The following is a 25,982-nucleotide window of genomic DNA, read 5'->3' on the forward strand; positions in this document are numbered from 1 at the left end:
TCACCACTTCTAAGCCGGAGAGAGAAGATAATATTTTCTCAGAGCGTTACAGTGCAGAGTCTCTCCTCATCTGTGCTGCTGCCGGCATGGCCGAACCTCCCTGTACCAAAGAGTAACGTGAAAGTCACGAGCGCTCACTCTGTAGTAAAATCTTGGGACCAAAATGTCCAGGAAGTGTGCTGCACACCAAACTGACTACCAAAAAACAAAATGGAAAAAAAAAAAAAATCTTGATTTGAAGCAGTCTAACTCTACTGAGGGGTCTCTGACTGATGAGTTGAATCTCTGACTTCCAGGGGGCAGCCCTAATCCTAATCCTGTCACTTTTGGGATACTGGGTCTGTTTTGGATGAATTCAATTGTTGGGCTGTATTTTTTGTCCCAATTTCAGTCAGTGCATTTACATGGACACGATTAACACTTTTATTAGGTTTTCGGAGTACTCCTTTTATGTGTTTGAGAACGTAAACAGCATTTTTCTCTTTATGAGAAACCTGAATATGTTAGCTGGAGTACTCTGAAAGACATACGCAGAATGGGATAACCCGATTTCTCTGTGCTCATGTAAACACCATATGGGGTTATGTAACTACAGTCAGTGATGAAGAGTTCTGAATTTGTGCTCAACGTCTCCCTTAAACACCCAATCTGTGTGGACAGATTGGGTGTGGACTGTTTTTTACTAATAACTTTCTTATTCTTTTAACCTTCTTGTTTTTATAGTGCACTTGCACACATTATTTTGCAAATAAATTGGGGATGTCACCTTTCTGGTCCATTTAATTGGGATGTAAACTGCTCCGATCCTCTGAATCTAATCCTGCAACTCCACTGGGTCCCCCTGCGCCTCTCAGGCTCCACCTGCCTGGCCTCTTCACCTGGCCTTGCCGCCGTGTCTCCTCCTTCCCTCTCCCTTGACCCCCCCCCGCCGCCAGCGGCCTGCTCTCCAGCTCTCCAAGGTCGTGTACACTTCCTGGCTTCTCAGACTCTCACCTGCCCGCCTGGTGGCCTCTCCATCTGAGCCCTCTGCCATATCTCCTCCTCCCCTCCCCTCCGTCTCTTTATTTCTCTCACTGACATATGCTTGTGAATTGGATTTTGTCTCCCTTTATGTCTTTGTCTACAACTTTGTGTTTTTCACTTCTTAATCTCAATGGAATCAACCGCGTTAAACAGACGTTTAAAAAAAAAAAATCTTAAACGTAACCAGACCTTAACCAAAGATGTGACATATCAGAAAACAGTGAAGCATTTTTTCTGTGGCAGTCGGTCGTTTTGTGATAAACTGACAGGATGATTTTTCTGACATTAAGGTCTGAGGACTTGATTTAAGGGAAACATGACTTAATGTGAGATACTCTTTTAACATTTACCTTTTTAATGAAAAACTTCATCTCGAAAGAAACACAATCTTAAAGAACCGAGACGCCTCAGATAAGACGACCTGGACATGAGGAGTAAGACTATGAGGCAACAATTTTTTAAAGAAAATGTCTTTCTGTCAAAGACTTCAGTTTCTTCCTGCAGCTGTCAGGTGATTGACAGTAAGGGAGGCGTACTCTTAACACCTTGCACCTCGCAACTCTGGCAAAATTACAGTAAATAATGATAAAAACAGAAATTCTGACAAACCCAAATGAAGTTGTCATGTTTGCTGTGAGGAATTATCTCACGCTGTTGTAGGTTGCTTCTCATACTGTACGACAAGAAAAAGCAAGAAATGTTTTCTCCCTGATATCTCCAACAAACACCAGCAGGGATGAGAGAGGAGAGAGGCGCGTTGGCACTAACTGACTTGGAAACAGTTTTTCCTCGGGACACAATTTCTGAACGCTTTCACTGCACTTAAAACTTTAAATTATCATCAGCATACATTTGCACGAAGCAATTAATTGCTTTCCTTTTAATTTATTCCATTATGATTGTATTATTTTTACTGCTCTTATCTTGTGTTATGTTTCTGTTTATTGCTTACTTTGTATTATATTTTTCTATTGCTCTGTCGAATCCTCACGTTTTCAGTTTAGTTCTCCCATGAGGATCCACAGAGTTCTGTCTTATTTTATCTTAAATTCATCTTTTCACCAAATTCCCCCCGGTCATTCTCCATCTCCCTTCTGAATCGCATCCTCTATTCATTAATTTTTTCTGAAAACAACAACAACAAAAGCCTCTCACAGCGAGTCTCTCTTTAGTTTTTGTTTTATGTCCTCCGATTCGTTTTTCTTACATGATCAGTTTGTGGTTGCAGCAGAACTGTCAGGGCACAGCAGCTCTGATTATTACACTCCTTACTCTTGGTTGCTTGTAATATTGGGTATTGGTTTTTCTGCAGTTATTGTACTGTCGCTGTGGGTGAGAGCGTTAGCTAAATGACTGAAATGTCAATGTAGATTAGTTGCAGTGGAGTTGTGTTTGTGCACTGCAGTGGAGAAATTACAGAAATGGTTTGTCGGTGTTCAGAAATGTGTTTTAAGCTGTGAGGAGTCTGTGGGGGAATCCACTGGCGAACACCAGAATAGGGAGATTTATCTTGAACAATGTCCTGATTCACATAAAGCTTCAAATACAACCCGATCCCCAGAATAAACGCTGGCATCGTGTCACAGATACGTCACATTTGAACATCATTATAATGTCATTATACAGATATGTTAAAATATAGCGACAAGTGCATAGCCATAGCATCATGTGACCGGTAAAAGCCAAAAAAGTGTTTCAGTTTTGTGAAATATTACTTTTTTCGAATCGCCTTAAATACCACCTCATGCAAATGTAAAAGCGTTTTTTGGCATAAATAGTAGTATTTCAAAATAGACATCTTCCCATTAGACATATTTTATATTTGCAATTTCAATTTGTGCAATTTGAGGGTTAATGGAGATCCGCCTTCTGTATCCGTGGTTTGCGGCAACATCCAATGCCAACATTTTCTTCTGGCAATTGTCCTGACACAGTACATGCGCGAGATGAATTTAAAAGCAACACGAAAAAGTATGTGAGCTCATGAAACACTCCAAAGAAGAAGGATGAGGTGCTGTGCTCTAACCTCCTCAGAAAGGGGTAAGATGCACACACACACAAACACACACACAGAGCAAAAACACACCCTCAGACACATCCATGCCCTGCAGCCAGGAAACAGTGTTTTGGTAAACAGGACTGGATGTTTGCTGGTCTTGAGAGCCAGACAGAGCAGCCACTGGGGCTTCAGCTGCCGGACTCCGCCTGTCTGGATGTCACGGCTGCCAGGAAGAAAAATACAAGAAAAAAAAACTTTTCCTCACAGCTTCAGTCTTTGATTGTCATGTTTTTACTTTAACTGACTTTACAGTACGTGGTCTTGAATAAGCTGATCAGGTTTCATGACCCCCGGGACTGTCAGACCCTTTCAAAACTGAATTTTCCCAAAAGCTACAGCAGAGTTTTTATACAAAAGTCTACAGAAAGTGATTTTTATAGGAGGCGAAAAGCCACCACCACTCACACCCGTCCATCACTCCCCTTACATGCCCTTCAACCACCCTTGGAGCCGCTCACTGGCGTCCTGCCCTCACCGTAACATGTGCCCACCCCCATATTTCCCAGGACAGAGGGGCTCAGAAACAGGGCTGCAGGGCAGATGTAGGGGGCGGCGGTGACTTTGGGCCATGCAGCCGGTTTTTGGCCGGAGCATTGAAAGAGCTGGAGATGGAGGATTGAGATTATTGCTGACTCAGGTCCAAATGCAGCTGCCCACATGACAGCTTGCTGAGCTACAAACAGATGTTGTGATGCTCTGGTGTAGATACTGAAGAAACACCGAAAGGTTGTGCGACTGATAAAAAACACAGCATAAATCTCCACTTGGTTATTTTTTTAAGTGGTAGCCATCGTGGACATCTCTGCTCGCATGTAACCCAGATTATTGAGATAAAAAAATAATAATAAATTCTGAAACATAAAACAGTTATAAACATGTATAATCATTATATAAATCATAACTACCCAGCCTACCACTTTTGATCCATTCAACATATGAAAATGAAGCAAAATCTGATTCCCTTCAAGTGTTTTTCTGCATAATGACACCAATTAAGGTGCATTAGCGTTTGCAACATATTTTCTTAAGTGACTGTAATGGCTGCATTATTTTGTGATAGCGGAGGTCTTATTCTCAGGGGTGTAGCTAAGAAGTCTGAGGCCCCTGAAAGATGATTTCCTCATGGCCAATCCCCCCGCCTTTGTTTGGTAAAATACATTTATTTTAATGAGGACCCTTTCCTTGAATTGTTTCAACTTTTCACCCCACGAATGACAGTGAGGAATATTACAGTAAAAATGCACCTTTGTGTGTACTTGTGGACATGGAAAAGTTGTCTGCAATACATGAATTTATTTTTTGCATTTCACTTTTGGTTACTTTTGAGTTGTTTTTTAATTTGTTTTGTTTTGTTTTTTTTTTACTGCATTTCAATAAAAGACAAAAACAATTAGCCTTAAATACCAGTGCATATATTTATACTGTGTGGTGGAAGAAGTATGCAATTCCTTTACTTGAAACTGAAAATACTGTGTTACAAGTAAAAGTCCTGCACTGAAACTTTACTTACTAAAAGTAAATATAATCAGAAAAAAATGTACTGGAAGTATTAAAAGTAAAAGTGCCCAATGCAAAAAAAATTAAATAAAGCAAAAACAACAAAACAACAACCCTATAATAAATAGAATATAAATGAAATAGTAAATGTCTATTAAAATGGTTGGCAATTAATTTTCTGTCAGTTGGCTAATTGATTAATAAACTAATCAATTACTTGAGTAAATACACTTGGTTACATTCCACCACTAGTTATACTGTATATAACCTTTACCCTCTTTGAGCAGACAACATAATAGAAATACTTTACTATTAATTCCCTACATACATTATCTCACCGGAAACCTTTAATGGCTCAGTTGTCTACAGAAACTGTAGGTGGATGTTGAGTTTCCATTAGCTCAGGCTGTATGGAAAGTAATGTTTAACCCTTTAACCTTCTTTCCATGGTCAAATACTTACATATTTAAGTCAAGATTCAAATGAAAAATGCCTTTTTTTCACCCTTTTAGATAACATCCCCGCACTTTTGTGCACCTATTTAATGTATGCCAAAGAAATTTTTTTAAAAAAATGGATCTCTTCATATTCTAATGACAAAATCTAATTGTGTTTTCTATCATTTTTTTCCCCATTTTCAGTTTTTTGTGGGGAGTTTTTCCTTTCCTGCTGTTAAGGTCAAAAGACAGAGTGATGTCATATGCTTTAAAGTCCTCTGAGGCAAATTGTGATTTGTGATTTTTTTGGCTTTATAAATAAAATTGAATGGAAGGTTTTCTTCCTGTAAAACAAAATATAATGTGTTCAAACGGAAGCAAGTACCGACCAGTTGCTACCAACAATATCACAACATCCATCCCTCAGTCAACCTGCAGCCGGGGCTGCTTAGCTAACTGGCAACAGCATGCAATGTCAGTGTGTTTTTGTATTCCCAAAATGCCTTTTTCCACAGGCCGCAAGCTAAAATTATTCACGTGAAGAAATGTTATCTGTATTTAACAGTTGACTGCTTCAACAAGTAACGTTACATGGACCACAGGGTCCCTCCATCACATCTGCTTATATCATGGGGGCCTGTCATGCCCACCTTTCAACAATCGAACCTTTGTTTTCATTTTCATAACAGTGCGGCTGAGGTCTTATTTATTCATTCATTCATATCTCTTTTGTCCTCATCCTGATCTAATGCTCAGGGTGCTTTAAGTGGAGCCTGTTGTAGCCGTTTGTAGTTTGTAATCAAATGTAAAAGATATGATTTAAATCCCTCCTGTAACTTTGCACCGATGAAATATTACATTTCATTGGGAAATATCTTACAGTACAGAAGCCAAAGACGCTCTAACTTCCATTTCACTTGGACTTAAATGGTTAAAAATTGCTCTCATGGCTCTTACCCATCGTTGAGTCGGACCAGTATGGCCCGGTAGAGCTGGTGCTGTGGGCTGTTGGACTCTGGGCCACAGGGGTGGATGAATGGGTGAACAGATGCCAGAATGAAGCCCTGCTGGTAAAGTTCATGCAGCTGTCCGGGCAGCTCTCGCACTGACGAGAGACGGAGCGTGGACGTCCCACCTGAGAGACACCAAAGGGGGAAAGAATATGTTAGATAAAAGAGTTTGCATGTAGAATGACTGAAATCTTGTGGAATTTATTTGGACACATTTGCTGCTGATATCTCTTTTTCACCAACATGGGACCGGTTCCATTCTGGTTCATGCAACAAATGTCATACCTTTTTTGAAACATAAATAGGTTCAGAACCCAAAATGTTGGCTCCTATATGGAACCAAAACTTGATAGGTTTTCCTTGACGCGAAGTGCAAACCATGATAGCATCAGTGGGCGTGTTGTTTTCTATAGATTAGAAAGATAAAACTGGGTATTGCATTTAATACTTTACTACATCTTCTTGCTAATAATAGTTGGACCAGTGTGATAAGCTGTGTTGATACTGCTGTTTACCTCCATCGTGTATTGTGTAATGTCCTCTGTTGATGATGTGTCCTTAATTACGATGGTTCAGTTTAAAACTGGTGGATACGTTTTGCAGTTGTACATTTTCTTATGAAAAGTAATACACCCAAATTCGTACTTAACCCACGTAATCATGAGCTAGTAATTTGTGCATAACCCATATATTTTAGAAGGCTGCAATCACCATGTTTCATTTCCCTAAACCTAACCTCCGTTACTTTATGTTTATGACGTTAAGGACGTAACATCATACATGAGGCGTTAATTCATAGGACATCATACAGGTCGTTCTATGGCGATACGTTGCTGGATAACGCCAAGAATCCTGAACAGAATTGGTTCAAGAAGCATAGCTGTACCTGTTTTTGCATCAAACTTTCTGGACACAGTTTCCTGCTCGCACTCTGTTTATGAAATTTGAGTTCTCTGGTTCCTTGTCAGTCTGCAATAGTGGCGGCCACTGCTCATGTTCTCAATGTACTTAATCCTCTGTTTATTCTAAACAAATCCATACTGAATCTGAAAAGCACACTCTTTAGTTACAAGAAAGATTTTTTTCGTCTGTAGAAAAAGACACATTTGCTTTTCTTGTTGAACTTCCTGCAGTGCAAATCACTCAATTTGCAATAGCAAGTATTTAAATGAACATTTCTTGTCACTATGTCTTTTTTGTTGTCTACTTTTCTTCTCCTTTGGCCTCACAACCTCCATCTATACCCTCCTTCCTTTTCATGGACCTCTCCAGACCTCATCTTTCCCCACCTGTCCACCAGATGCCCTCAGATTTTCCTGCCATTTGCCAATCACCTGATCCCGCTCCTCTCCTCGCACCTGCCCTCTGCTGCCTCACACACTCTGTCCTTTGTTTCTTGACATGGCACCAACATCCAGTTAGTTTATATAAAGGGAGCACTCTCCAGCCTTCTTGTTGCAGAGGAGTTTTTTTTTCTGCTCTGCCAGTGTCTGAATTTGTGTTTTCTCCGCTGTTGCACCTGGTTTGTGACATTTACTGTATGTACAAAAACATTAGTGAGAACAATTTAGCACCGATTTAGTTGTTCCAGCTTTCATGCAGCTCAGTGAGAAATACCCAGTGCACACAGTTTCAGGTGCCTCTAAAGCAAAGTGAAGAAAGGGAGGCACGCGGTGATGATGTTCCCCTGCAGTTCTGGGTATCCGGACTATTTTTGTCACACTAATTATGTAAATGACAGTCCTTTTTTTCATAGCAGTTAGCCTCTTTTTGATTTCTTCCGTTTAGTTTATGTGTGAGGTCTGTATTATTGTGGAAAGGCTCTGGTACAGACAGAAGTGATTTTCCACATTCTTTAACGAGAATACCAAACAAAGATGATGAGGCGGAGCGAAGGAAAATTGCCTGATACAAAAATAAAAAAAAAAAACACCACATGAAGATTTGCAATTCAGATCCCAGCACTGATTTTAGAGTCATTCCCGGTTTGTTTTGGCAATTAACATCACGCTTTTCGCTCCATCCCCTCAATCTGGGAGTTAATAAGAGTGGCTCAAAATCCAATCAGAGCTGATTGCTTCGGCTCTGTATCACGGCAGCTCTCTATATTCTGACACTTGCTTTGATTCCCTCTCAGCTCAACTTAACTGTCCAAGTACAGTGTGCAGGGGCCTGACATTAATGAGGTGCAATCAGCGAGTGGCCAGCTGCTTAAAACAAATAAAAGTTAGTTGCGTAAAGCCCTTTCTCAGCATTATTTTCTCCTGGCGGCCTCCTCACACGCCCCCGAGGGATGAAAACGTGCAGCAGACAGCCGCTGGTGATGGCCTGTTTTGGGGAGCAACCAGCTGTGTTACAACAAGCCACACGCAGCTTCTGTCAGGCAACATCAGCCAATCAGGATGTATGGTAATGAGTACAGGAAGGCAGAGTGGTTCAGGTTCAGGAATGGGTGCAATTAGATTAGAAAATAAAGAGCTTGATGGAGGGAAACAGAGGAGGATGAGCAGGAAAGACTGAGGAAGGGAGGTTAAAACAGAAAGTTAGAGAGACCACCATGGAGGCAGCGCTTGGCCCCAGTTGCACGACTGCTAGGATCCCAGCAGCACGTTGTACGAGGCGACATTTACTGCAGGCCAAACAGCTGGGGCGCGTGGGAGAGCGCCAACACAAAGAGCTGGATGCAGAATGAGAGACCGGGGAGAGGAGAGGAGAGGAGAGGGGGGAGGGAGAGAGGGGAGCGAGCGGAGGTCTGGTTGTCTGTATGAGCTGTCACAAGACGTGGGAAATGCAGCTATGGTTAATTAGAGTCAATGAGACTATACAGAAAGAAACGTACGGATCCATGGGAAAAGTCAAAGTACAGAAGTTCAATGGGAGGTCAGAGAGAGGGGCAGTGTGGGAGGAGCGGCTGTTCTTTGTGTGTCTGGTCTCAGGTAGAGTCAGAAACACTGACCAGCATTACAGATAACTGCAGTAAAGTCCAGGACGAGGCTCGAAAAGCTGCCTTCAAGATGCTTTTGAATGCAGATGACTCAATATTCTGATTGTGGATCAGGGTTAATTTTAGCAGCTATTTTAGATTTAGTCTTAGTCTTTAGACGAAAATACTTTTGGTTACATTTTTGTCATTTTTTATCCTTCACAGTTTTAGTCTAAGATTGTCTGATTTAATCCATAAAAAGTGCTGGCATTTTAGTTAACTTGTATTTTATTTTTTATTAATTTTTCTTTTTAAATATATTGGTGAAATAATGTGATAAAATAAGTGACATATATAGAAAAGGTGAATAGGACAAATGCAATAGACATACATACATACATACATACATACTGCACACATACATACTGCACACATACATACATACATACATGCAATAACATGAAGCAGTTATGATGTAGGATGTGTTTTGGCAGGAGTCCAGGAGTAGAGATTATAAATTAGATTATATTAGATTATATCTATTAGGGTATATGTGGGTAATGCATGTGTGCATGGTTTGATGTTTGTGAGACTGTTGTAGACATAATTTTTTCTACAACTACAAATAATTTCTAACACTTGCAAACTTGCATTTCTTTAGCTGAGTTTTTGACAGGTTTAAGGCATGATTAGTGAGTACACTGATGTCAAAATCTCTATTTATGGCCCCAAAAACGTATCTGAATTATCAGTCTCATCGTTGAGAAGCAGTAAAAATAACCTTATATCAGCCTGAATTCTTTCTAAATCTGCAACATGTTAGCCTGGAGGTTTAAACTCATGTCCCCTCAAAGAGTTGCTGATTAAAACTTTTAGCTCTGTCAAAGAAAACTGCTCTGAGTTCAGACTGTTAGCTACTACACACAGAGCCTCATACCTGCCTGCCAAACAGCAAATAAACCTCAAACTGTCTTGAGACTGTTCTGGACGTGCCTCAAAAATCTGCAAAATCTAAATGTAATAGTTTAGTACTACAACTTCCTATCATTGCACTGTATAAATAAAATTATTTAAAATTGTTTGTCTTGACACCATACAGTGCAGCTATTCTTCCCCACAATGCAAATGCAGGCATTTAGGGCCATATTCAGGTCAGTCTGTCATCTCACATTAAACTCCTGACACCAAACGGCACACACTCACACATACTGAGTGTTAACGTCTTGTTAATGTCTGCAAAGCAGCTCTGCACAACATCTGTGCCATTTGTTCATTTGGACAGTGCAAACAAGCTCCTGTGTTACTGTGATATAACACGTGGATCTGTTGTTCTGTTCATATACATGCAGTGCTGCTAATGTATAATTTCTGCTGTCTACTGGTCTGCATGTGTTGACATTCATAGTGGCATTTCATACATAATTTATCTAAGAAGCCATCGAAGCATTTTATTGCAAATGTGTACTTGGTATCACCGTGGATGTGACAGAAAATAATTAGAATTTTTTGTGTTGGATGCATAATTGTATGCACATCACTTACAGGGCCAAGACTACGGGAAACCAACATTAAACAGAAAATACTGCATGCTCATTTTCTCCAGTTGAGTCACTAGTATTTGTATATGTAATGGGTGTTATGCAAGAAGCGTTATTCAAAGTTTGTTTAGTTTTTGTTTGTATCACAGTTTAAATTATAGTCCCCGTTGATTTCTGGTATTCACCAATGTTTTCATAGTTTTGCACTTTTAGGACATTTTTTTTTAGTGGTTGAGAGCACTCAACCCAAGATAAGTCCCAAAATTGTTTGTCCAGGGCAAAGAAACATAACTTTTATAGTAGAAAAAGATCATTTTAACACAGTGTGAGGTACTTTTACTTTACTTGAGTATATTAACCCTTTGAAACCTGGAGCCACATCACTTTGCTTGTGCTGCTTTCATTTGCCTTTCACAAGTATTTCACCTTTGAACTCTGAGCAATTTGATTTCTGTCTAAAACATGTAAAAAAGGCAATGAGCAGCTTGGTAAGAAATGTACCACAAACTGCAAAAAATGGAAAATTAAATGTAGAAAGAGAGAAAAGAAAAAGCTGGGGAAAAACTATATTTATCATTATTACATATTTAAAATTATGCTATTTTTAAGCACTTTCCCAGGTAATTTATATTTTTCTTTCTTTTGTTTTAATCATTTTTTGTACCAGGCTGTAGACGTATTTCTGCTTTAAAGTTGGACATTTTAATACAGGGATCTATGAGGATCAACTCGCTCTTAGAGCCAGCCTCAAGTGGTCATTAGAGGAACTGCAGTTTTTGGCACGTCTGCATTGTCTTCATTTTTCATCCTCGGAGGTTGTCGCTTGACTCCGCACACGTATATCATTCTTGTATATATTGCTGGATATCTACAGCTGACGTCCGTACAGTCGGTACATAGGCTGCTTGTGGCAAATAATTTTATGAATAAAGAGATGACAAATGTTTATAACAGTTGATACAATCAGTAATGCCAGTTTCCTGACCTTTCCTTTTAATGTCTTTTGTTTAAAAGAAAGGATGCATCAGGTTGTATCTCTAATCTGATTTCTGTCTTTTCAATATCTGTAATGGATTCTGTGCTTCTTTCAGAGTCAGATCATTATAATCCTTTTGCTGTGAGTCTGCCTTTACACGTCGACTAACCACGCTTTCTCTGGCAAACAAATTCAACCAACACTCATACGTGTTACATTGTTCAACCATTTTTGTGCCGGCTGTGTAACACAATGGTGTGGCGTGCTTTCAGGGTGCGTCACTGCATCATCAGAACAGCAATAGAGGACGAAAAAAAAAAAGAATTTCTGGAAGAAGCCTGCTAGCGCCAATCAGGAGGCGGCTCCTGTGATGTAGCTAGAGAGCTGATTCAGTTCGGATCCCATCTCTTCCTCCCGGGCACAAATCCAGAGGTTCATTGTGAAACCACGAAAGAAGCAGGAGAGGAAGGAGGGGAGGGGAGGAGGGAAAAAAATCATGTGCTGTCCCCTCGGGGCAAGTGAGTGCTTTGGCTAAAAATACTTCCCCAAATTTCTCAATCACACTCTGTCCTACTGCGCCACAATGCAGGAGCTTTAGAAGTTAAAAGGCGTGGAGGAATTAACACAAAGAAATAGGCCGCCATTGCACGTTACGTGAAACGTATCCCCCCCCACCCCCCACCCACCTCTGCTCCTAATCTCTCCCTTCCTCCACCGCTGGCTGCCTTTAGAAATGGAATTAATCCTTCTGTGATCTGTGATTTTGTTTTTCTTCTCCCCCCATCTTCATTTTGGTGCGACACGAACACCCTGTCCTCTCCCCAGAGGGATGCTATTGCGTGTGCGTATGGTTCACGAGGCGGTAGATATTAAGTAGAAAATGAAACCGTCTTTGCTTGCTCTCTGATCCCCTTAGTTAAGATGAGTAAATAAGGAATGGTTTCAATTAGGCGGTGGGAACACAGCCGCTGGCGACTTCTTAAGTTGCCTTTAATCGCTGTGTGAGCTGCTAATAATCTCATCCAGAGGCCTTTAAATACACAGGCTCTACATTTATTTATCAGACCAATTTTTATTTATCGCGCCGTCCCCAGAGCAAAGTGTTGCCCCGTGCTAAGTTTCTCCTCATGCTGTTGTAAGGATGTTTACTATGCCCTGAAATCGTGTTATCCAAGGAGAATCTCTTTGTTTGCGCGGATGAGAGCAAATGAGCTGCCATATAAGCAAGTGTCAGCGTTGATGTTTTATGCTGCGAATATTTAGGCCTTTGAAGGGGAGTCTGTGGTCGATCACGAAGGCAATCTGGTAAACCTTACATGGCAAACTGGCAGCCAATTACTTCACTCAGTCTTTTTGTTTACCCTGGAAGAAAATTCTCTCTCATATCAACAGAGAAGAGCCCTAAACTCACAGAAACAAATCGCTTCGTGACAAATAATGAGAAAAAAGGGGCTTCTGGCTGACAACCAACAAATTGGTTTTCTGGAAAATTGTGTTAGCGCCGAGCCGTCAAACAGACACTGCCATTAAACACAGAGGAGGAAACAACGGAGGGGGAGATGTATGTATGAATGTATGAAGAGGGAGTGATAGCTGTGTCTTCAGGCTAATGGAAAGATCAGGGGACAGAGTAACTTTTATGTTTTGTGTGTATCAAGAGTTGTTTAAATGTTGTAAAGCCCTGCTGTTGTGTAGTCAGTGCCATTTAAAGAGAACACAACACAGCATCCAAAAAATGTAGAAGAAATGCTGATGCTGCAGTGATGTAGCTCAGCCTACAGACGACTTGTTGATCAAGTACATAGACTGTATAAAAATAATAGTCATGAGAATTTCACCCTTTGGTTTGTGCACTTCTGTTTTGTGCCTCAAGTTTGGCGTTGTTGCCATTGCCAACTTGGATTTTTGGAGACAGAAATGGTCACATTTTAGCAAGAGAGTGGAGACAACCCTAATGCTAGCTGCTAGCTTTGTTAGCACGGTGCATTACAGTTTATGGTTAACTGCAATAATGCTAATTCAGCATATTGAAAATGAAATAGAGGCTTAAAAGTGTAGTGTGTAGGATTTAGTGGCATCTAATGGTGAGGTTGCAGATTGCAACCAGCCAACACTTCTCCTGTGTGCCAAACGTGTAGGAGAACTACAGCGGCCGATGTGAAATTGCAAATGGTCCTGTCTAGAGCCAATGTTTGGTTTGTCCATTCTAGGCTACTGTAGAAACAACATGGAGGAATACATAGGGATCTGCACTCTGTGTAGGAACGGATCGTTCTAAGGTAACAAAAACACAAAGATGCTTAGATTCAGGTGATTTTTTTAGGCAAACAAACTGTTACTAAACTAAAAATGCACTAAAATAGCCACTGCTACTGCTTTATCCAGCTGATAACATGTGAATTTGGGGTTAAGCCATGGTTACATCACCTAACCAGTGTTGTCACCATAGTGGTAACTTGTCAACAGATGGCATCCACCTACTGTTCAAAGCAGGAACTCCCTTGATAACGCAGAACTTAGAGCCGTTGTAAAACACTATCTTTGTACAGTTGTCAAAAATGGGGAAAATAGCTATACAGATGGAAACAGTGTTTTTGTACCAGACTGTTAATGTTTATTTCTGCTGTAAAGTTGGTTATTTTAACATGGGGTTCTATGGAGATTGACCATAGATTTATGATATAAAAAATAATGGCAACATTTTTTTTAGCGTCTTGGTTTACTTCCACGATATGCGGCCCACTGAATATGCACAGTAATGTTTACCACACTGACCTGGCCCGCGACTTCATAGACTTTACATTGGGATGACTTCAAAGACTTTTAAATGGCTTTCTCAGCTTGAGAAAAGATTTATTAAAACCTACATGGGTCAGAAAACTCATAACAGAAAGAGTCATAATTGAAGTTGTTTGCAGTTCAAGGCATTCTTTCCATTTTTTTACAGTGCTGGCTAAGGGGAAAATGCTTATTAGGCTGCAGGGGATTTTTTCGCAGCAATACCATGAGAAGCCTCTGAAATAAATCATGTGCAAGGATGAGCTGCTTTCCTGGGAATCTCAGATTGACTCCCTTTTATTGCCAAGAGATTCAAAAAAAGACACACATCCTGTAGTGGGTGCTGCATCCAAGATAAACCAAAATGTGAAAAAAACAGAGGTCCACACACTGCGGACCTCCCCTTAAAGGATTTATTCTGCAAAAATAAGTGAAATTTCAAGCCAAAATGCTCTTCCTCAGACTATTATAGCCAACCTTAAGTGGCCGGTTAATGAACTGCAGTTTTTGGCACTTCTGCGTTAACTTATTTTTTCAGATGTTGCTGCTTGATCAAATAGTGTAAAGTCTTTTTTATGTCCTCCTAATTCTTACAGCTCAAAATGTTTGCTGTCTTTTCCTAGTAGAAGTACAACCAGGATGTGTTTTTTTATGGATGTGTTTATTAAATCAACATGCACATTTGTGTTTAAGATCCTTGATCGTGGAGTCAGAAACTTCATCACATGGTCCTCTTTAATGTCGTCGTGAAGCTTTTCATCACATCCCATGATCTTCATCAGAACATGGGGATGTCTCCAAGGTCAAGATTTAATTTCAGCTTTTAAGCCAGCATGGACAAGAAGTCCTTGAAGTTCTGAGTGGGAAAAATGTTAACATCCATGACAACTGAGCAAACTCCATCTACTGATCATGAGATATGATCAACAGCTCCAGAGCAGTGCGTGCTGAGATTATTTTCTTATCAATGCTCAGATTGAACAATTTTATTATCTGACTGTAAAAATTTAGAAAATGTGACGTTAACATCTGAGCCCAAACTAAAAAAGCAATTCAAGAAAAAGATGACAAAGCAGAATAAGGTCATTTACTTGAAGAATTTACAAAGAACACCAAGGAATTAAAATCATTTAAATAGTCTTGATTTACTGAAAGAGTTTAGTACTAACAGACAGGTGGTTGTGTGTGTGTGTTCAAAGAGAAAGCAGGAGGGAATGTATGTGTGAACGAGCCCTCGCCCGGCTCTGCATTCAGTTCAGAGTGAAGATGTAAACATGCATTTTGAATATGCATGCATGAGAGAGTTCATCTGAGGAGCAGAATAAATAATAAACACCCGTTCATTTTGTTCCTCTGACGCCGTCCTTCCACACATGGCCACACATATTTCACTGACTCATCACTGGGAATTAGCAGCAGCTCTAATTTCACGTGTCTCATATCTGGATAAAATCCAAAGATGATTAATTACACATAAAGAGAAGGAGATGAAGAAAATTATATAGGAGGGGAGGAAATGAGCACGGAGACAGACAAGAACAAGAAGAAAAAGGACAAGAAGAAAAGTAACAAAAGAGGAGAACAAGGAGATAATAAAGGAGGCGGTTATATCATGATATTTTCAGGCTGTATTGCGATACATGATATTTATCTTGATATTTTGAAATCTCCTGCAAACTACTAAAATGCAAAATTATAAAATCAACTACAATTATACAAATAAAGTAGCTACTATTATAAAGTTACAGAAACTACTGTTACAGTAAAGTTTAATAAAATACCGTTATAATGTTAAGTAAAGTATAGAGTTAAATAAAATGCTGTTATAGTAATATTAAATAAATTAGTGTTATACTTAAATAAATCAAAGCAGAACCCATAGTGCATTTATGAATTTTTCAAAAAGCGGATAGAAAAAGCTAATTCTATAATGGATGGATACCAAGACTGCATTTCAGCCAATGCATTCATCTCCCCACGCGGCTACTTACCTGCTACTCAAACACGATCGGTCGATACTGCTCGGATCAAAATGGACTACAAATTCGAAACAATGCTTGCGATACCAAAATCTTACGCTGTCACCTGTAGATTCTGCATACATTTGCAGAATTTGTGATTATAGAGATTGACATTTGGCAAAAATGCCTCTCCAACAACCTCTTGAACATTTTGATCATCTGTAACGCTCCTTGGTTGCATTTACGCTCGGATAGTTAGCTGATCTAAGATGCATGAAGTAAATAGAGGCACAATAAAGACTTTGCTACTGTAAAGCTGCCATTTTGAAACCTTCAGAAAGCTTGAAAAAGACACACATTGGAAACATTTTCCCTCTCTTAAAAGATGTTGTCAGTATGCCTTTGAGCAGGGCATTTGAGGTCCATACTAATCAAGTGTAGCATTTGTACTGAAAAACGAGCACAGTAAGACGGCATGTACGCCCAGTCAACTTTCCACTGATAATTCTCCCTTTCCATGAATAATAAAAGAAAAAAGATCCGTCAACTTTGAATTGAAAACCTTGCCTCTGACACTGGCTCACTTCCCCTTTTAAACCCATCTGCCATGTAAGCACCTCTGAGCTGCAGTCTGCCGCATTTCCATCACTCAACACATTTAAAAATAAATGAGTAAATATGAAATTAATAAGCTGAAAGATTGGAGCGCCGAGGCTCTGCACACACGCGCGCCATGCACCGCCTCTGGGAGAAATGGTTCGAGCACATTTGCATCGGGGAGAAAATAGCCCAGCATATATTATCCACCCGCTGCAACTGATTTCTGATCCTGCTGCTCCTATCCGCCACATCTCTCGTTGGGTGATATTGCCTCGCCTTATCATGATTAGAGAATTGTTTGTTTCTGCTAATAGTAATGGCTCAATTAGAGGTTGACATGTTCATATTAACACATGACATCTTAGAGGACAGAGTGTTTTTGTTTTCTGTCGGATGAAAATACGGCTGTGTCACCGGAGGCGGGAGGAATTTATTTATTTTATTTATTTTCACTTTTAGTACATGGCAACACGGGAACTGATATAGTCAAGTTCAGTATTTAATCTCTGAGATACATCAATGTTTTGCTTAACTCAAAATCAAATTCTACATTAAAAATGGATTTCAGGGATGCTTGTATGTGAAAGGGGTTGATCATAGTGATGAATCTACAGGGATTTATCCGCCGATGCTGCAGTTTTCCTCAGCTCTACGCCAACACACTCTACCTCTCAACTCATCAAATACAACGCTCTCTCATACCTAAACAACAGAACAGGTCGGATCGACTGACTTCCAAAACAACTTAAATGACTGGCCCCAAAATGACATATATTACCGTTATAATAGTCACAGTTTTAAACATGTCAGTTCTGCTTTAAAACTATGTGGTTAGATTTAGGCAACAAAACAATGTAATGAGTTTTAGGTAACATAATTATGTGCATGAAGCAAAAAATGCTGTATTTTCACAGTATGAAAGTAGTGATATTAATGAAATGAGTCATTACGTGAGAGTTTTGACGCTAACAAAAAATGATCCAGATGACCTGAAGTTAATGCTAATGTTGCTCCATTTCTTGTATACAGATTAAATAGAGAAAAGTGTTGAAAGTGAACTAAAACAAAAAAAGCTGAGGCCAAAACAATACACTTAAAGACAGTGAGAACTGAGGGGAACTCAAGATTCAGCTGATTCCCATTATTGTTCCTCACATTACAAATGTAACCAAAAAATGATTGATTTGTGCATCTTTAATACATATTTTTACTAAAGACGACTGGTCTTTTTCTTCAGCATGACCTGCATGTACCACATAATTGCAGTACTCTCTCTGCTCTCAGCAGCAATTGTGTATTTTGTGTGCTTGTGCATGTGTATGTGCGTCCTAATGTTCATGCTAGAAGTCAGTTCCCCCACTTGGAGCTGGCTATTTATAATTTTAATGTCCTTATAATTGTTTTCCATCTCAAAGCAATCACTACAACATATATATATATATATATATTTCCCCTGAGCAGAAGTGGTCATAAAACCCGAACACAAACCTGTGCATCTTCACAAAGTCTTGATAAAAGCAATGCAACATGAATATGCTGTAATTGGCCTTTTGGAACTGAAAGCACCACCCCACTATTTCTCTCTGTGAAGTAGTCATATCGTTATTCAGTGTCCAATTAAAATGGCCTTAGTCTCGTCAGGAGCTCTCCACTCCTGTGAGGACCACCTGCAGAACGCTCGCTCGGTCTCAGCAGCCCGCCTCGAGTCATTAGCCTTCATACAGGCTCAAAATGGAAATGCCAGTAACTCCTCCGTCCTCCCCGCTGCCGCCTCCTTTATTTTTTTGTTCCTCTCCCTCAGCTCAGATTTCTCTCACCCCTTTGCCACAGAAGGGGGAAGTTTCTCAGCTTGGCTCCTCTGCACATTTAGCCTATTTTTCTGCCTCTGCTCTCTGCAGGGAATCTGCCCCACTCTCTTCAACTCTCCTCTCTCTGTCTCGCTTTTACCACTACTGCTCTCTGCTACCACCCCTCCCCTACCCTGCCTCCATTTATTCCCTACACTGTGTAGAGAAGAGCAAAATCTTTGAAGGGTCTCTTGTGCTCTTAACCTCTTTCTCTGCCTCTACATGTTAGTGTCTATTTTCTGTATTTTTCTGTCATCTCTTCTCCTCAGTGTCAAGACAGTGGAGCAGGCCAGGGCAAGGTATCAGTGGTGAGATGGTGAAATGAAAGAAAAAAGAGTGAGCCAAGTTCCCCAGTTGGTCACACACTGGCTCTTGTAAACAAAACCAACATTTTCTGTATATTTTCAGAATTTGTGTTGATTCAGTTCTTGCTGTTATTAAACAAAAGTCTCTTGTGCCATAAAGTAATAATGCATTTCCTGCAGAATACATACCAGGCTGTACACAGTGTAACAGACTGTACACAGTGTAACAGACTGTAAGTCGACAGCCATGCTGTCTGTCAGGATGTACTAACAGAGATTTCGACTAAAGGCAAACACCAGGGGTCAGAAGCATAAACAATGTTTACGCACAAAAACCATGCGTACCAAACATAAACTGTTATTGAGAAAGGAGGAGTGTGTGATGAGAATGTGCGCAGTTCATCAGAGCAGATGTACACACAGTTTTAGCTGAAATAGCAGCAGGTAATATGACAAGAAGGAGATTAAATATAAGTTGAGGTCTTTTTTGCAGTCCTTTTTGGTCGATTTCGATGTCATTTGAACATTTTGGCCAAGGATATATGAAAAATTCAAAGGATAAAATCGTGTTACGTTTTATTGTAAATAAAGAAAACGTTTTTAAATCAAGTTGTAGATGAAATGCTGCGGGAGCCTGAGGACCATGCGTCTGTTTCATTCGTGATCCGGAAGTCCCTTCTAAATATAAGTTGGCAGATGAAAAATAATCTCTTAAGGTTGTTTGCCAGTTTCACAGACTGTTTTCTTTATTTTGCAGCTTACATTGTGCTCTGTAAAATGTCAGTCAATCAAAGGCGCATTTATAAAGTTAATCTTAAATTATTTATGAGTGATACATTTCAGCATTATTTTTATGTACATTTATCTCCCTGTTAGAGATCGTTTATTTTGTAATGGGGAGCATGTTATACAGTTAGTTTCCACGAGTGCTCTGAATGAAACATTGATCCCTCTGACATTTAATAATAATAACGATTGAGATTTCGCCACAACAATGATTAGCAGAAATGTGATGAATTGGTGTTATGAACGCTACAAATATCCACAGCTGTGCGTAATGACAGGTGCTCTGGCAGCGCTTTGGAAAACCTCGCCGATGCAACATGGTTGGTAAAATTGCATGTTACTTACTGTATTTTACACTGACAGGTCTGATGAGTGGTGAAAGGGAAAGTGTCAATATGAAAATGGGTGTTTAAGGACATTTCTACGTCCATTTATGGTGAACTGTCGGTGCGGAAATGAGGCTTGTGCCAGCGCACCCATCCGCACAATGATTGAGATTTATAAAACACAATCAGATGTACACACGGCTTTATAAATCTGATGAAAAGAATGCGTTAAAATGCATCATGAATGTAAAAAGAGTTTCATGCTCTGGCCCCAGCGTGCCTGCATGCTAACGGCTGTGACATGGTGTTGTTTAGCAGGTGTAATGTTTTGCAGTGCAATCAGATTAGGAAAACACTAAAATAATCTGAAAAAAATCAATCACTTAACAAATTTAAAAACCTGCAAAAAGGCACAATTGTAGATATATCTTGATATTGCAAGGAGCCAAACAATAAACTTTAAATATTCAGTATAAATTTGTTCTGTAAGATGAAATTCCACCCAAAAGTCAACAGCATAGAGCAGCTGAACCAAGAACAGCAAGTAGGAGAAGAGAAAGTCATTTATGCAATAAGGACAACACACGTCTTTAACAATAATTATTGTAATTGCACCAATTTAGCGTGATAGAAAACATGCAGCAAGTAGCACATCTCAAAGAACCTAACCACGTTACATCTGGGTAAAGTACAAGCCATAAAGATTTATGTTTCATTTCATTGATAAGGTTACGAAGTTGAGTGAACTCTCCATTATTCTGCAGATAAAGACAGAGTTTATGTGGGTTTACTGTCCATTACTTCCCAGCAGGCTGTGAGCGGTATCGACCTGTCCGTCTTTTCTCGTCTCTGTGTGAGGAGCAGTCGGGGGCAACCACAGTGCGCACTAATCTATGTCTCTCAGCCTATATCTTCCTTTCTCTCTCTTCCTCCATCTCTCTGAGGTCCAGGACGGCGTCATTAGCAGTCGGGGCTCAGAGTGCAGCTCGGTGGAGCCCTGGGGCCGAAGCTTTGTGCCTTAATTACCCACCTAATGAGTCACTGGGAAAGTCACTGGGTCTGCTGGTGCTTCCCTCCCTCTTTTTTCCCTTTCTCTCTCTCACACACACACGTACTGTTTTCACTTCATTCTCTTTGACTTGTATGCTAATTACTCAGTCACTCATTAGCGCACACACACATTTACACACATTTTCACACTTGCACTTGGCCACATTCACCTAATGACTGCTGTTGTACTCACTCGCTTACTTTCGCTTGCCTCCTCTCTCTCTCTCTCTCTCTCACACACACACACACACACACACACACACACACATTTATTAGCTCACTCAGTTGCTTATTTGGACCCTCAGACTGTATTCACACTAAAGGCTGATCTATAGTTTTACCTATGCTATTGGAATCATTTATACGATACGATACGATACGATATGATACAATATTAAATAAGACGATGTGATACAATGTGATATTATATGGTACGATACGATACGGTGCGGTACGCTGCGATTCGATTTGATACGACATAAGGTACAACGTGATTGTCAGTTTAAACTGAGATTAATTTTGCATGAAACTACAGAACGTCATCATTCCGAGCCGAGCGAGACAAAACTTTACAGCCTCGTAGCAGCGGCGGCCAGATGGTAGTGTATTTTGTTATAGCCTAACGTTAGCTTTTTACTTCTGGCGATTGCATTGAGGTTTCTAAAATCAGTGTTGTTCTTTTGTGAGGATTATCTTGCTGAACAAAACGTGTAAGTATGATAAACATCTTGGTACTGTGTCAATTTATTGCAGTAATCTCACTTGTACTGACTGAATCTAGTGAAGCTGTTTAAGTGTGAAAATGATAAGTCGATAGTATTTTCCACACCAAAACACTTAAACAATAACTGCAGAAAAACTATTTTCTTCTTCTTCTTCCTTACTTATTTGGCAAACAGCAAAACTGCATCACAGCCAACATATGGTAAAGAGCTGGACAAACAGTTACTCAGCTGGATAAACTTCTGTTCTCTCTCTGATCACCTGCAGTTTTTTTAAAACAGCCAACTCATGATATAATTGTTCTCATACGTTTTTTTCCTGCTTCTGTTGTCAGACAGTGGGAGAAGCATAAAATAGTCGTTTGATTGCAGCTCACAGATGCTACCTGTTAATCAGGCAAACAGTTTAATATCAACACCTGTATCAAGTGATAAACTACTCTGACATTTATCCTAAAATGTGCTGCGGGTTGCGTTTACATGTGCATGACATGGGTGAAACACAAGCCATTAAGCAGCCTCTGCAGACAGCTGGGTTGACTAAAATAGATGTGTATCTGTTACCGGACGCTTGAGATGGAAAACGGAAAAACCTCCTGTATAATGGAGCTGTTACTTGCTGTGCACCAAAGGGAACATATAATTCATTTCAATTTAACTCCCTTCAAAAAACTTTATTAACCTTTAGGAACTTCATTTGTGAAAAACAAACACAGTGTCTGTGCGACTCACACACCCAACAACAAGCACAACACGCCACACACACATATCACACACAACATACCACGGAGCAATCAACAAGTGTCTGACGGATGACGGATCAGTCATTATTTTTGTTATAAAAGAGGTAACCTTCCATGTGTTATTTCTACAACCCTGATTTATCATTATTTTAATAGTAACTTTAAATACAAATCACACAAGATGCCCATTTTAAGATATATTAGTATTTCATAACTTTTATTCATAAAAAGAACACTTGTTCATTGGCGTTACTGTAATTTTAACCACATGCTACTTTGTATATTAATGTAGTAGTCATGTGGCAGGAGAGTACATGGTGCGAGGACAGGTAGCTCCATGGAGGAACTGGAATAAGAAGAAATTAAACCAAGTTTAGTTAAATCCAGAATATGTTTTTTGGCTGTCATTTCCAAGTAGCTCATATTTCCTTTCAGTTACAAATTAAAAGAGAAACATTTTACATTGTGTATTTTAAGTGTATTTAATGCAATAATACAAGTCATTCCCACCACTTTGTTTACAGTAATGGAAAAGACTTATGGAGTGGAAATAGCAATGCTCTTACCACCACAGCGGCATACGTGGATGACGCACTCTGACGACGTTTTGTTCTTGCGTATTGATGTCAATGGATGTACGTTGTGGCCTGCAGTTCAGTATGTGACGTCATGTGACGCAGAGTGTAGCTTGCACTAAATTTATAAGATTGCAGAAATCTGACAGTCTGCAGGAAGCTTTAATGTGTACATTAACAGCAAAGTTTGTGAGAAAGCTGCCAAACTCCAAATATACCTAGAACTCTATTTTTGGCCAAATCTTAAGGTGTCAATATCTTGAATAATTTAAGACTGATATGAAAACCAACACTACTCTTAAACCATGATTAATTTGTGTTTGTTGTCAGTGTAACATTCATGGCTGAACCTGTTCAGTAGAAGCACTTTGTGGCTGTGGGATCTGACCCCTGCCAGCAGTTCAGTTCCACATTATTAGCGCCGCAAGTGTCATCATGTCCACTCGCAGCATCTGGGAAGTGAACAGGAGCAGACTGTTCTGCTCTACATGCAGGTGTGATCCCATCGGTCTGAGTGATACTGTGTGAAATCGAGGTGGGAGAGCGCAGGAGGTGTGAAGGCACAGGGAGAGTGTGTGTCTCTGCTCTGTGTATGTGTGTGTGTGCGGGAAACTGTGCTCTATAATGTAATATTATTTCATTTGAATTACTGCACTCTAATGTACATTATTTGTTTTGTGGATATGGTGCATGCGATTGCTTCTCTGCATGAAGTGAGCGAGTGATTAAGTGAGAGAGAGCGATACAAAGAAGGTAAAATAAACTGAGCAAATGCATGGATGTGAATGAGTGTTCAGACCGAAAATAGAGCCCTGTGTTTAAAAAAACTGCGTGGGTGAGGATGTTTTGTTTGAAGACAATGAAACAAGATCCAGGAAGGCCAGTTTGTGTTATAAATGTATGAGTTTTGAAGGCTTATCAGACCACAAATAATACTGAACATCGCCTTATAATATTAACAGGAAGGATTTTACAACTAAGTTATCACAGAGACAATTTTATCTTATTTGCAGTGACAGCAACGCAGAAAGTGCTTTTTGTGAGACAACTATGGGACAGTCGGCCCCTGAGCACAGATGTGTAAAGGGCCCCTCCATTAAACATAGCCAGAGGGATTAGTGTTGTGTCTACTGGTAACAGAAAGAAAAAATAGGAAATGCAGGGACATCAAAATCATTAAAGTCACCTTTATATCTTTTAGAGTGATGGCGACTAATTTCTCCCATAAATTTACACTGATGTAAAATTTGATGTGAACTCTCTTTACAAAATAGTCAAGTCTAGGGATGGATACTGAAAACTGGTATTTAACGGGCTCCTGTGCTAAATTATTTGAGACCAGAGAATCGATAAGCTCTGACGTTAATGGTTCTGCCATCTGTATCGGAGATTTTAGGAAATCATATTTCTTGTTTATTTAGGTAACATCCGCTTCATCTTTTATTGTTTTTATCTCAAAAACTCCATTTCTAATATGCAACGAGATTAAAACATTCATCTGTGATCCATTTTCCCTCTTCAGTCCAGTAGACTTAAGGACTCAGCTCATAGGGAGGTCCATAGACATTAAAACAAAACTATAGAAATAATAATAATAATAATAAATAATGATTATTATTGTGTTTGAGCCTGCAGCCTGATACATGTAAAAGGGGCGTGGTCGGCTTCAACACACACACACACACACACACACACACACACACACACACACACACACACACACACACACACACACACACACACACACACACACACACAGGTGCCCTGTTCTCATTGACATGCTCCAAAGTCTAGTTATACTTCTTAAAAGTTGATGGCGACACTTCTCATACAATAAACTCTTTTGCCCGTAAGGGCAAAAACATGAGCAATCTTTCAAAACATTGAGCAACATCTAGTGCATCACAAGTGTCAAAATGCACCATTTTTGACTGCTTAGCTCATAGTTCATATGCCCTTAAGTTAACCGTTTGTTAAGTTAATCAACCGAAGTGTTATGTTAAAGTCTGACAGTGATTTACTCAATTCAGCGCTGTTGCAGAATGTTAACTTATATAATGTTCTCACATACAGTACTGTGCAAAAGTCTTGGGCCACCTTAAACTTTGTTATTTTAGTGAGGTTATAACAAAGATACATATTTATTGCTCAGTAGTCTCTTTGCTAAAATACAACCAAAATATACAGGAAATATGTATAAATACACAATTACTTCAGAATAAATAAATTTCAACAGACCAAAGTTGCAAGTATTTAGTCTGACCTTCCTTTCCACTAAGCATGTCTTGGGCTCTCTTGGAGAGGCAATATGAGATTAACAATAGTAATCTTCTGGTGTATTTACACCAGATTGCAGTCAAGACATGTCAAAACTCAATATTGATCGTTTGAGCTACCTTTTGTCATGATTGTGCGATTCCATGTTTCACACTAAAGATTGACTTCAGTCTAAAACAACAAATCTAAGGTGGCCCGAGACTTTTGCGAACTACTGTACATAGAAAATAAAGCAATGTTGATTCTGTTCTTAATTTTTTTTGTTTTTTTAAATCTAATCCCCCCAAAAAAGAACCAATTAGACTCCAGTTAAAGTACCACATTGATGAGCAGTATCAGTAAGAGTAGTAGTAATGGTAAAATCTTAATGATACCCATCTGAAGCAAAGTTTGTTCTCTTTTTGCAAATGTACTTTAGCAGTTGGTGATGTTGACAACTCACACATTCACATCGCCAGCTTACCATTAGGGTAATGGCCACCAAAGGATGGTTCAGAGTAAAAAAAAAAACAAAAAACAAAAAAAAAAACAGGAGGGAAATGGGAACTG

General features: G+C 39.6%; 1 protein-coding gene across 1 annotated transcript in view; it reads right to left on the reverse strand.

Moving 5' to 3' along the window:
* LOC121945724 (raftlin-like) overlaps positions 1-25,982 on the reverse strand; it is a 133,387-nt gene that overhangs the window by 63,815 nt on the left and 43,590 nt on the right. Inside the window, exon 3 of the mRNA XM_042490029.1 lies at positions 5,974-6,151. Within this exon, the coding sequence (XP_042345963.1) occupies positions 5,974-6,151 (178 nt within the window). The remainder of the gene's footprint in view (positions 1-5,973; positions 6,152-25,982) is intronic.

The sequence above is a fragment of the Plectropomus leopardus genome, chromosome 7, assembly GCF_008729295.1.
Source record: "Plectropomus leopardus isolate mb chromosome 7, YSFRI_Pleo_2.0, whole genome shotgun sequence".
NCBI lineage: Eukaryota > Metazoa > Chordata > Actinopteri > Perciformes > Serranidae > Plectropomus > Plectropomus leopardus.